Raw genomic sequence first — 14122 nt, 5'->3', positions numbered from 1 at the left:
AACCAAATGGACCCTTACGGGTCTGTAACTCTGAGAGTGCACAAATGTAACTCTGTACTTAGTTTAGACAGTACTTGGTTTAGACTAGTCATTGGTTAGACCAGTCATTAGTCCTACAACTACAACCTATCTCAAACCCTCACCCTAAACCTGACCTCCCACGGGGCAGCACACCTAAACCTAACCTTAACCAATGTCAATTAGCACTGGTTTTACAATATAAATTGGGGGTCTCAAGAGATAGAAATGCAATTAAATGGGGGTCCGTATAGACTCATGCATGTCAAACCGGGGGGGGGGGGGGGGGTCCTTGAAATTAAACGGGTTGAGAATCACTGCTAGAGCCATACATATCTCCTCTCATGGGGGTCCCTGGCGTATATTTTCTAATGGGGGTCCGCGGGCTAATTAGTGTCAATTTGGGGGTCCTTGACATGAAAAAGTTTGGGAACTGCTGCTGTAAAACACAGTTTCCCAAACAGTGGGTCCGGAAACCATGTTTGTGTCACGGAGCAATTTTTGTGGGTTTAAAAATCTATTTATAATTTTTTTTTAAATCTCTCAACTTTATCAATTAGTACAATTAAAACAAAGTATTTCAAACATAAACATCAAAAACACATCAAACATCATGAACTAAAAATAAAAATCAAATAATTTCCGGCATAAACATATGAAAATGTTTAAGAAGCCGTGAAAATAGCAGATCTACAAGCTCACAATGCGGCCTGAAGCACCGCATTGTGAGCTTGTAGATCAGCAATTTTTGTTTTGTACTAGTTTGGGTCCCAGGCAAACTCTTTTGGGCCTTGAGCTAAGAATGTAATATCGCCTACTGATCCAAGTCCAACAGCCAATCCAATCACAGTCCTGGATACTACTACTAAGTATTTGTGGCATTTAGAAACTTGAGCCATAGAAACTTCACCCCATTTAGCTCCGGAGCAGTGTTTTTATTTGTGGGGAGTGACCACAGTAGCCATGTGGTCGACCGCCAGCCCTTCAATCTCAGACTCATCAGTCCCAATCTTCCCAAAAACCTCCACTTCCAATCTGCCCAGTGCGTGCCATCGATGGGGGGCGTACGTACGGTGTCCTAAACCTAAGTTATGTCCGTCTCTCTCTCTCAACACAGAAGTTAGGAGGTCAGGACTTGTGGCGACTGTCATCAGCCTGTGAAAAAACTTTGTTCCATTTACGCACATGTGCACAAGGAGACGAGCCTGTAGATTTAACCCCAACCCTTGTATATTCAGCTGTTAAATTGAGACATTAAAACATACTGCACATATCAAACTGGGTGCGTTTCCCCCAAAAGGAAATGCAATGTTTGTATATTGGAAGTTTGTTTATACATTCTGACCAGAAGCAGATAAAACATCCCCAGAGAAGAGTGGATCAAATGCACAATTAAAGGCCAAACTAATGGCCTAACATTTACCCCCATGTCCCCCAACACAAACCCTCAGAGACTCGGTGAGAAGGAGGTCAATGCTCCTCTCCTCGTGCAAGGAGTCGATATGGAGGAGACAAACCAAGGGAGAGGGGAGGAGGAGTGTCGTCACAACATATTTTACTGCTCCTTGACTCGGGAGGCGAAGAGGAAGAGACACGAAGGGGACCAAAAGGGAGAACGCGAGAAGGAGGGCAAATGAAAATCACTACATAGTACATAGTGTACATGCTAAAAAAATAAAAAGGTCAACTTTGACATTGTCGATTCCGTGACCCTAAACTGAACATGGAAATAAACATATTTATCCCTCAATTAATGGCCTAACATCTGACACAACAAGCAGGTTATTTGCAGCGGTGTGTACGATTATTGCGGAGGGGCAGTAGTGGCTCAGGGGTAGAGTGGCCGGATGGGAACCATGAGGTTCCCGGTTTTATCCCTGTGGGATCCCCCAGAGTTAGTTAGGGGCGACTGTGGCTCAAGAGGTAGAGCAGGTCGTCCAATGATCCATGGGTCGGCGGTTCGAATCCCGGCTCCTCCTGTCTACATGTCGAAGTGTCCTTGGGCAAGACACTGAACCCCAAATTGCTCCCGATGTGCTGGTTGGTACCTTGCATGGCTTCCGCCGCAATCGGTGTATGAATGTGTGTGTGAATGGGTGAATGTAATGCACAATCTATGTAAAGCGCCTTGGATAAAGGCGCTATATAAATGCACCATTTTATGAGGTTGCCAGTTCGATCCCTGGGATCCCCCAGAGTTAGTGTCGAGGTGTCCTTGAGCAAGACTCTGAACCCCTGATTGCTCCTGATGAGCAGGTTGCATGGTTTCCTCCGCCGTCGGTGTGTGAACGGGTGAATGTGACGCACAATCTCTGTAAAGCGCTATGTAAATGCACAATTTACCGGTTTATTGCAAGAGACAGGCTTAAAATAAAAGCCTCTCATCCCAACCTCTATAATGTTATCCCATTTTGGGGTGGGAACCCCTTTTGGTGTTAGCATTATGTTATGCTTTAGCTATTGAAAAATAGCAGACCTACAAGCGTAGGTCTGCTATTTTTGAAAAATCGAAGAACCACTGACATAGAAACATAGCTTTTTCAGAAAACTGTCAGGATGTAGAAGACATTTTTAGAATCTGATCTCAGTCAAAATGGGTTAACACAGCAAGCTCAACTGTCACCATTTACATTTTCTACCGGCTACTATATAACTATATGGATGCACCCACCAACCACCAACCACCCAAATGCACCCTCACCAGACCACGATTGTACTTGTATGTGTGGCAAGGATGCCATTATCCAAGTCTACAATCAGAGTGGTATTTGAGAGCTAGAATATTTAGACTAAGAGCCTAATAAATGAGCCAGTGAAGTGATTACTAGAAACTAAGGTTGAGCAGGTGGAGGTAGCGGCCTTGGCGTGCTAATGGGATTACAACATGTTGGCACATATACAGGCTTAGAGCATACATGTACACTGCCCAGTGATGACAGAAACCAAAACTAAAGTTTAGATTTCGCTCGTCTTCCTTTCACCGGCGCTGGTAGTCTGACTGTGTTTACAAACTGTGTGAGACATGATGGTCTGACTGTGTTTCAAACTGTGTGGCTGATAGTCGGACAGTGTTTCAAACTGTGTGTGGCTGATAGTCGGACAGTGTTTCAAACTGTGTATGGCTGATAGTCGGACAGTGTTTCAAACTGTGTATGGCTGATAGTCGGACAGTGTTTCAAACTGTGTGTGGCTGATAGTCGGACAGTGTTTCAAACTGTGTGAGACATGATAGTCTGACTGTTTACAAACTGTGTGTGGCTGATAGTCTGACTGTGTTTACAAACTGTGTGAGACATGATAGTCTGACTGTGTTTCAAACTGTGTGGCTGATAGTAGACTGTGTTTACAAACTGTGTGTGGCTGATAGTCTGACTGTGTTTCAAACTGTGTATGGCTGATAGTCTGACTGTGTTTCAAACTGTGTGAGACATGATAGTCTGACTGTGTTTACAAACGGTGTGTGGCTGATAGTCTGACTGTGTTTCAAACTGTGTGAGACATGATAGTCTGGCTGTGTTTACAAACTGTGTGTGGCTGATAGTCTGACTGTGTTTCAAACTGTGTGTGGCTGATAGTCTGACTATGTTTCAAACTGTGTGTGGCTGATAGTCTGACTGTTTCAAACTGTGTGTGGCTTGATAGTCGGACAGTGTTTACAAACTGTGTGTGGCTGATAGTCTGACTGTGTTTCAAACTGTGTGAGACATGATGGTCTGACTGTGTTTACAAACTGTGTGTGGCTGATAGTCTGACTGTTTACAAACTGTGTGGCTGATAGTCTGACTGTGTTTACAAACTGTGTGTGGCTGATAGTCTGACTGTGTTTACAAACTGTGTGTGGCTGATAGTCTGACTGTGTTTCAAACTGTGTGTGGCTGATAGTCTGACTGTTTCAAACTGTGTGAGACATGATAGTCTGACTGGGTTTCAAACTGTGTGAGACATGATAGTCTGACTGTGTTTACAAACTGTGTATGGCTGATAGTCTGACTGTGTTTACAAACTGTGTGGCTGATAGTCTGACTGTGTTTCAAACTGTGTGTGGCTGATAGTCTGACTGTGTTTCAAACTGTGTGTGGCTGATAGTCTGACTGTGTTTCAAACTGTGTGAGACATGATGGTCTGACTGCGTTTACAAAGAATGTCAGAGCTAATGCTGGGAAAACAAAACGGTGCCAAACAATGGTCCACACCGCACCCTCAGACACGTGCACGCCCCCCCCCCCCCCCCCCCCCCCCCCCCCCCCCCCACACACACACACACACACACAAACACACCTTAACCATGTAATAAGGATAGGCATTAATAAGCCAATAGGTCATCATGGAAGCAATCTGGGGAATCACTGACTGCACCCTTATCAACGCACGCCCAGAGCGCATGTGGAAGAACTGGGACCCCACCCAAAAAAACACACAAAACTCACCCCACACAGCGGCACCCACTCAGTGATGTAAATAGGTTTTCAATGGAATGGGTCCCTTATGGGACTGTTACTCTGAGAGTGTACAAATGGATTTGGATTCCATTTGTGCACTCAAAAGTACACTTAAAAGTTTACAATATGGGAGACCCGAGGCTTTCTTCACCCTCCCAATGACTGATTGTGGGGGTTAGCAGAGATGGAGTACTTGTAGAGAGGCTGGGGAATTGGCTTTACTAAATTGGGACTTGAAGGGGAGAAAATGTTTTTCTTTTGTCTTGAAGGGGCATGTTTTGAACACTTTTCATTATGTCTGCCCACGATATCTGTGATTCATACAGCAGGCTACGTTTGTTTACCTCAGTCACTGATACTAAAATCTGACATTTTATTTTTTTCCTATGAACCTGTGACTTGACACCCATACTGTTATAAAACGAAAATAAAAAAAGATTTTGAAAATAAAAGTTTACAATATAAATTGGGGTCCCCAGAGATAGAAATGCAGTTAAAATGGCCGTCCGTAGCTTAGCGCAGGTCAAACTGGGGGGGGGGGGGGTACTTTCCTTGACATGAAAAGGTTTGAGAACCAATGGAGTGTCACTATCTCACCTCCTCAGTGTTGATTTCGTCAACTAATACCATGACAGAAACTGTTCGTCGACTACCTTTTATCACTGACGAAAACTAAATAGAAACTAAATGAAGCTGTGATGACTAAAACTAAGACTAAATATATTGACAACTTCAACAAATAAAAACTAGACTAAAATGTTAGGAAGGGACTAATGGACAATAGATCCAGTATTTTCCAGTCATTTTACACTTGGTTACCTGCTGAAAAAAGCTCACAAGCTTGTAGATCTGCTATTTTCAGCAAGTGTAAAATCAGCCATTACGACGGCATCAAGGCCCGCCAAAATAAATGTTAGTCGACTAAATCAACTGTAGATTTAGTCGACTAAAATCTTATGATATTTAGTCGACTAAAACTAGACTAACACCAAAACATTCCAGGTGACTAAAATGTGACTGAAACAAAATGAAAACCATTCAAGAGACTTCATGACTAAAAAAAGAAATAAAAAAAAAACCAACACCGTCTCACCTCCGATGACGGGTATGGCGGTGTTCTCGGAGCGCGACACCACGGTGGCGAGGCGCGCGGGGCACAGCACCAGCATGTCCAGGAAGCCGCTGTGCGGCGCCACGGCCAGCACGGGGGCCTCGCGCAGGTCCGCGCGCCGCCCCTTGACCCTCACCCACAGGAAGCCGAGGCAGAAGAACACGGCGCGGCTCAGCAGCCACACCAGCGGGGGGAAGAGGCGGTCGCGCCAGCCGCCGCCGCCCGCCAGCGGCCGCGAGCGCCGCTCCTCCCGCGACAGGCCGACCAGACGTAGCCTCGCCAGGCCCCACAGGACCAGGAAGCAGACGGAGGCCAGCGCAATGCGCACGGGGAACAGGACACTGGCCATGATGAACACCTGTTGGGTTTATTAGATAAGAGAACATTGATTGGTTTTACGTCATAGTGTCTGAGGAGCGAATAAGACAGTTGAGCAATATTACACGAGAGGGGGGTGGTTTAACGTCATTAACGCACGCACGCCATGCGATGCTGCAGGAACTCCGGTTCCGATTGCAACACAGAAGTGCGGAACGCCCGGGGTTATTTAATCCATTAAATCATAGCGCCCAGTGATTTATAGCAGCGGAGCGCTTTTAGCGACGGACCGGATGTTATCCCGGATGTGGCTGAAGTAGCTTGTTGTAGCCAAAACACTCTCGAGGCGATCGACAACAACGGGAGGTATGATTAATTCTAACGCGACTAGACGGCCCATCGGGACCGCGATGGGCCGTCTAACACATAATCTTTTCTTAGGATTGGACGGAATGATTTAGATTTAGAGTTATTAACGATTTTCGATCTCGTCGGCTAAAATGGGGGGAAACATTTTCGATGACATCCCACCGGAAAATAACATTGAGTGTTGCGCAACAGACGCAAAAACATATTTTTTTAATGACAGATGTAGCCACTACCATAGACATATAAAGGTAGACGCCCCGTTCGGCTCTGGAGCGTATGTACTCAAGGGAGGGCAAATACCAGAGGTTCCTTGCGAAGCCCCGCGGAAGCATGAGCGTGCTGCGTCACAGCGATTGGCCAGTAGTCACTTGAGTGGCAGCGTGACGTAACGTGCCTTCCACACTTCCGGCGTACTTCCTCCCCCAGTGTAAATGTAAAAGCGTCATGTAACGTAATGTTATGATCGAGACCGGCCGGTTGAGAGGAGCGTTCGTTACTAAATAAAGAAACCAGTCCTTCTTTCACCTGACAAATATCACTATGTGATCAATTCTTGTTTTTTGAGTGGTGTAAACCACTCCTACAACTGGCTTTGTTAGTTTGTCTGTCTGTCTGTTCGTACCAAAAAATGAGCATGGTTGCTATGGTCACCCAGTTCACACGGGTGTGATTTCATTACGTCAGACATTACGTCAGACCACAGCTGATCATTCTATATAAGACCTTACACCACTCAGTTCACACGGGTGTGATTTTTTTTATTGATTGATTGATTGATTAAAATACATAATATATGATCATATTGGTACATATCTGTCAAAAGGATATGAACACAAATCTGGACTCATTTCCATTGTAGTCCCAAGCGTAAAATGTTGAGTATAAACAGAATTTTAAGTGGCTCTTAAGTAAGTTTAGCCATTGAGTTATTGCCAACTCCCTTGTTATTGTCTCTTTGCAAAGCACGTGGTGTTTCAATGTCAGTTTTTGGGGTGACAGCCAGGCATAACGATTTATGACTCAAGGCAAAATGGGTAAAATAATATTCAGCCATGATATAAGAGGCGATGTCCCTCTCTCTCCTCCAGTCTGGACATACAGTAAAGTACACAGCTTCTGTACTCTGACGGACCCCTTTTCCACCGGTTGGTTCCCAATGGGAACCGGTTCAGTTCTTTTTGGTTCTTAGTCCATGAGCCAGAGCTCCAAAATTGGAACGTTAATTATGAATTGAGTGGAGCAAAACCATACCTATATTAGATTGTTATCACCATGAAACTTCAGTTGATTACTTACATGAAGACAATGATTTATTGTATTACAAATTTTACATTTTTAAATATGCAAATGAGGCATTATGTAGGAAAATATGCAAAATAATAGAAAATGTGAAAAAGCTACTACTGTGGAAGGGTTATCATGTATTAATTTACTTGTATTGATCCTATAAACAATTTAATATAGGTCTAGTTTTTCCCACTAATTTTGGAGCTCTGGCTCATGGACTAAAAACCAGAAAGAACTGAACCGGTTCTGAACCATTGGGAACCAACCGGTGGAAAGGGGGTCACAGTGGAGAGATGATGCTTCGACCAGGCACGTTCAGGGGGTGGGGGGGGGACTCCCTGCCCTTTTGCCTCAAGGTGCCCCTTACCTCCCCCCCAACAAAGGGCCACAGATGACCCGTGGCCCCAGTGGCGTGCACAGACATTTAGAGGGGCAGGTGATCAAGTGAAAAAAGGGCACCTTGTGAAGCACGTGGAACCGGCCGGTTGCCTTAATAGTGTGAGATTTATAGATTTTGGGGCCTAAATAATGTATTAGAAGCTTTTTATCAAGAATTGATCAATGTCACCATGGTCCACATACTGTACAGTGTACACTGTAAAAAATAAAATAAAAAATGACATGGCTCAAGTTATGGAGGGTATGCGCGTGACATCATCATCATCATCATACCGGTAAGTTATGCGGGAACGCCTACTGAGTGGCAAAAAACTACTTTCTGGCCTTGACATTTATACATCCAAACAGAAAAGTCCTATATCCGATTGTATTAAACAATGTTAAACGACATTAAACTCACTTTGCCACTCGATTTGCCACTCACTTTATGCATGCGCATTACCCTCTATAGCAAAACGATATGTACATAAAACTTATGGGGGCAGATTTTGCAAATGAGTGTGCCCCTCTGGCACCCCCGTAGCGCCGGGCCTGCTCTATTAGCATTAAGGGACTCGCAAACGGGGAGCGATAAAACACGCCTATAGTTCATTTTCAATGAGACCTGCGTTTTTGCTCTGAGAAGTCGCGGTGCGACAACGCAAGCGTATTTACGTGATCGCCTCTTGCGTTGTCACGCCTCTCTTCAACAGACCTGTGTTGATCCAGGCAACAAAGCCCTTAAGACATCCAATGTAGGTCCACTACATTTCTGGTGTGAAATGGCACGATCGAGGGGAGGACCCCACAAAAAGACCACCTCCAAAAGTGCCCTTTTTGGGGCTTTGGGCCCCCCTGCGGGCCCTGCCCCCTCCCTCAGTGCTCTCTGCACGGGCCTGACTTCGACCGTGTCGCTCGCCTTAAAATAGCATAGCAGCACATTGTCTGTACATGAATGATGAGGGTTAGACTGAGGAGGGGAAAGTATTTAAGAGTCCAGTGAACTCACCCTGATCCTCTGCGCCGTGCTCAGCTTTACTTGGTGCACAAATGGATGTGGAAACTCACAGGTGTCATGATACCTCTCCATGGCAACTATACACCCACCCCACGCCCAAAGCGACGATAATAGCTACTGCTAGTCAATAAAAGACAGTCCTCTGCTGTAGAAAAGTTTAAATAAAAAAGGAAAGTCGTGCGTAAAACAGTGGTTATTAAAAGTTATAATTTATTCAGGCTACTGCAATGTGGCCAAGGCTGTTTGCATTGGAAGGAGTGAAGAAGCGACCGCCAGGAAACCAAACAAACTCGTGGTGGGAATGGTGACTATACAAATCTAAACCCGTAAATCCAACCTATATGTGACTTAAATGTGAGTGGAAACTAACTAACACTAAAGTAACTGAAAGTGTAAACCCAAAAAAGTGAAACTTGAACTCTATCCAAACTAAAGTGGCGTGCGTAAAAGTACGAGATGTGATGTGATGACGATGAGTGGAAAGTATTAATAAAAACAAATCCGCGTTTAAAATCCGTAATCCAAAACGTCCGTCCGTGCACTAAACACACGTATAGTGAGTGTGAAGTAAAGTGGTGTCAGTGTCTGTTGAGTATCCTGGGAGACCAGAGAGAGAGAGAGAGAGAGAGAGAGACCACACCACCACCGCTGCTTCCTTAGTTCCACATGGGCCGGCGATCCATGATCCATCCGACCAAGACCAACCCCTTCATAATAACTCTACCTGCAGGCCCTCCCCCTGTGAAAAGATACGGGCACGGAGCCGCCTTGGGGATCCATCGCAAGGACAACGCATGAGACGGTCACGGCCACACAGCCAACTCAAGGTACGGGCACGGAGCCGTCTTGGGGACCCAACGCAGATCTTACTTCGGCGGCAGTCGAGGCAAAAGACACGGACAACACCACCATCTACAGGCGTGAAGAGTCTCCACATCCAACCAAGGGGGACAACGAGGCTGGAGACGGACACCGTGATACTTTACCTGCTATTTCTGCTGTTTCTCCGGTCGACACCATGGCTCAATCGGCCCCACCAGAGCCCTCGGGACCCCATCCCCCACTCCCGCCACCCCACGACGACCCCCACGCACCCCCCACCCTCCCCCCACGGCAACCCGCGGCTTCTACAGACAACAATGGCCCTCCGCTCCCCTATTTCGCCATGGAGGAGATAAGCACCATAGTCAGAGCCAACGGACTTCATATCTTTCACCTGAATGTCAACAGCCTTGGACCCAAAATGGCTGAAATCAGGCATATGTTTCAATGCGGTAAGGCGAACATCATTAGCTTCTCTGAAACCAAACTTGATGAGTCAACCAAAGACCCAGAAGTTGAAATAGAGAACTATTCTTTGATCAGAAACGACAGAAACAGGCATGGTGGTGGCGTGTGTATGTATATTCACAAAGACACTGAATATGTTACTCGTACTGACTTACAGCATGATGAAATTGAAACTGTGTGGGTTGAATTAATTTTCAAAAAAGCTAAATCAGTATTAGTGGGCACCGTCTACAGACCGCCTGACCAACATGGGTTCTATGATATACTTGAGGGGTGCTTAGCTGAGGAGGAATGTGTAGAGAAAATCCTGATTGGCGACTACAATACAGACATGCAACGAAAGGAAGCACCTGTGTTTAAGTCATTCAGTAAGTTCTGTGATCTACATAGTGTCAGTCAGCTAATTACCCAACCCACTAGAGTGTGTGATTCTACTCAAACTGTCATTGATCTCATTCTGTCCTCGGACAAATCCAGAATCTCCAAGAAAGGGGTTATTGTATGTGGGCTTAGTGATCATTTTATGATATTCTGTACCCGCAAAATACAAAAACTTAAGACCGGCTGCCACAAAACAGTCATATCAAGGGACCTCAAAACCTACTCTAGTGAGGTCTTTAACCAAGTATTGGAGAGTCTGGATTGGTCCGATGAGCTTAAATGCACACATGTCGAAGAAGCTTGGCTTGGCTTCAAAACCAAATTTACATCAGTACTGAACAACATGGCTCCTTTGAGAACCACCAGGGGCAAAACCCGCTCGGAACCATGGATGAATCCGGACATACTGGCTGCAATGAAAGCCAGAGACAAAAAATGCTCTGAAGTTCTAAAATGCAAGTCAAAGCTAGCCAAGCGCTTCGACAGTGTTCGCCAAGCTCGTTTGAACAACCTAAATACACAACGAATCAAACTACGAAACAGTGTAACTGCCATGACCAAATCAGCTAAATGTAACTTCATTAATGATAAAGCTGAGGAAAACAAAAACAATCCTCATGAGCTCTGGAAGCTACTAAACAATCAACTAAGCTATGGTCAGAAACTAAAAACCAGATTTTCGAACATAAACATCAAATCTGACAACACTCTCATCACTGACAACCTTGATGTGGCCAACTACTTGAATATCTTCTTTACAAACATATCAACAACTCTGGTTAACAAACTGCCCTCCCACTCTGGGCTCTTTGGTGTAGAGCACATTACAACCTTCTACAAAAACCTAGGTGTTTGTAAAGACGATTTTAAACTAGTTATGGTAACAACTGATGAGGTAATTAAGAAACTGAGTGCCCTCCAACCCCACAAGGCCACAGGCCATGACAACATTCCCTCCAAATTTCTCAGAGACTCAGCCATCTCTATAGCTCCAATCATCACCCACATAGTAAACCTCTCCATCAAACAGGGACAGGTCCCCCAAGATTTCAAACTGGCCAAAGTAACCCCCTTGCACAAGAAAGGGAGTAAATTAGACCCCGGCAACTACCGCCCTATTTCTATTCTTAGTTCCATCTCGAAAGTGATGGAAAAAATAGTCTATGAACAGGTTGAAAAGTATCTTGCCACTAATAAATTATTGTACGAGTTCCAATCTGGCTTCAGAACATCCCACTCCACTGACACATGCCTCCTCTATTTGAGCGACCACATCAAACAAGAGGTGGACGCGGGCAAATACTGCGGCATGGTCATGCTGGACCTCCAAAAGGCTTTTGACACCGTGAACCACTCCATACTGGTTAACAAGCTAAAAGCAATTGGTTTCGATAGCACATCAGTGAGCTGGATGCAATCCTACCTGGAGGGGAGAGAACAGATGGTGGAAGTGAACGGAACACTGTCCCCCCCCCTCCCAGTGAGCTGTGGCGTTCCACAAGGAAGCATACTAGGGCCTCTACTGTTCCTAATATATGTAAACGACATGACTTCAGCCTGTGACTGCAACTTGTTCCTGTTCGCAGATGACTCAGCACTGCTGGTCTCGGACAGGGACAAACTGCAGGTTGAAAATGCCCTCAGCTCTGAACTCGGTAGAATCTGCACCTGGCTCGCTGATAACAAACTATCTTTACACCTGGGAAAAACTGAATCCATTCTCTTTGGCTCTATTAGTAATCTCAGCAAGGCAAATGGCTTCTTGGTTAGAGTGGGTGACAATGTTATCACACGTAAAGATGAAATTACCTACCTAGGTTCCATCCTGGAGGCTAATCTTTCCGGTGATAAAATGGCCACCAACGTAATCAAAAAAGTCAACCATAGAACAAGATTCCTCTACAGGATCTCCTCACTGGTCAACAAAAACACCTTGAAGACCTTAACAGGAGCCCTTGTACAGGGTTTCTTTGACTATGCATGCACCTCCTGGTACCACAGCACCTCAAAGGCCCTTAAAACCAGGCTCCAGACTTCCCAAAACAAACTGGTCAGGCTCCTACTTGATCTAGCCCCCCGAACCCACCTCACCCCTGCCCACTTCGACAGGCTGGAATGGCTTAGGGTCGACGACAGAGTACAGCATCTTGCAATGGGTCTGGTCCACAAGATTCGATACACCACCAAGATACCCATGTACCTGTCTAGATACTTCCTTAATGTTAACGAAGTCCACACCCACAACACCAGAGGGAGTGCAACGAACCATGTACAACCCAGATTCGGCACAAACAAGGGACTAAATTCTTTTCGCTCCTATGCCACCAAAATGTGGAACGCCCTACCAACTGTCATTAAGACATGCGAATCCCTTGACTCCTTCAAAACCGCTCTCAAAGGGCACCTACGGATGGCTGCAATTCGAAACTGGCCCCCGTAAAATCTGAATCCCCCCCCCCGCCCCCCCCTTTTTTCCCCTCACTGTATATATTTCTTTTCCCTTTTTACCTCCTTTTTGATGAATTCTTTTTTGATGAATTCCTGTTCTGTCTATAGAAGTGTCTATTTGTACGTCTCTAAATGTTTTGATGATTTGAACATGGTGGACCCTGTTGGAAACAAGTGTAATGCTTAATTGGGTCGTCCACTCACAGTTAACAGCCTTTGTATTGAGTTTGTGCTTGAAATGTACTGTAATTCTGCAAACTGTTAATAAATTCTTCAATCAATCAATCAATCAAAAAAACCACCCAGCACGCACGCACGCGCGCGCACACACGCAGAGACACGCGCGCGCACACGAACCGGTCCTTAAAATAACCCAAGGTTTTGAAGGGAGATAGTGTAGGGGAGGGTTTGTTGTTGTTGTTATTGTTGTTAATAATATTATCAATATTATTAATTATTATTATTAATTATAATAAAAAATATTGAATTGAATTGAATGTATACTGTATCTATTGTAACGGCACTCTCCACGGTTTTAAACCCGGCTTGAACCCTGCACTCAGCCAAAATAGCCGGTCGGCTAATTTCAGCGAATATTCTTTGCGTAGAGTAGAGCTAAAATAGGAGGGGGACTACTATAGTCCCCTGTGGGACTCCATAATGCGGTTGAATAACCACTAGACCATTTAAAATTGTAATTGAATTACACTTCATTCTGTCTACACCAAATATTTGGCCGATCAGGAATGCTGGGATATTGAGACTGTAGATCACAGTTTACTATGAGAAAGTCAGTCAGTCAGTCAGTCAGTCAGGCCATCCGTCCGTCACGCCTTGTGACACGCTCCATATATGGCCAATACAGAATTCATTCCATATGTTGATCTGACCTCATCTGACCTCATGAAACCCTGTACACTCAAGACACTGCCCCCGCTGCTATACGCTTTATAGATCTCCATATATGGAGCTGACCTGTTCTGACATTCCATATGTTGATCTGACCTCATCAAACCCTCTACGACACATTCCATATATGGCCACTTGGCCAGTACATAATTCATA

General features: G+C 45.1%; 1 protein-coding gene across 2 annotated transcripts in view; it reads right to left on the bottom strand.

Annotated features, from left to right (window-relative positions):
* lpcat4 (lysophosphatidylcholine acyltransferase 4) overlaps positions 1 to 9613 on the bottom strand; it is a 43147-nt gene extending 33534 nt beyond the window's left edge. For both annotated transcript variants that reach the window (XM_079490761.1, XM_079490762.1), the window contains exons 1-2: positions 8930 to 9613; positions 5551 to 5926 (exon numbers count right to left, since the gene is read on the bottom strand). In XM_079490761.1, the coding sequence (XP_079346887.1) occupies positions 5551 to 5926; positions 8930 to 9010 (457 nt within the window). In that variant the 5' untranslated portion in view covers positions 9011 to 9613. The remainder of the gene's footprint in view (positions 1 to 5550; positions 5927 to 8929) is intronic.
* Positions 9614 to 14122: the final 4509 nt, after the last annotated feature.

Source organism: Electrona antarctica (genome assembly GCF_951216825.1).
Source record: "Electrona antarctica genome assembly, chromosome: 21".
In the NCBI taxonomy this organism is placed as follows: domain Eukaryota; kingdom Metazoa; phylum Chordata; class Actinopteri; order Myctophiformes; family Myctophidae; genus Electrona; species Electrona antarctica.
Note: the sequence above shows the minus strand (reverse complement) of the source record. Positions and strands in the feature narration are given on the sequence as shown.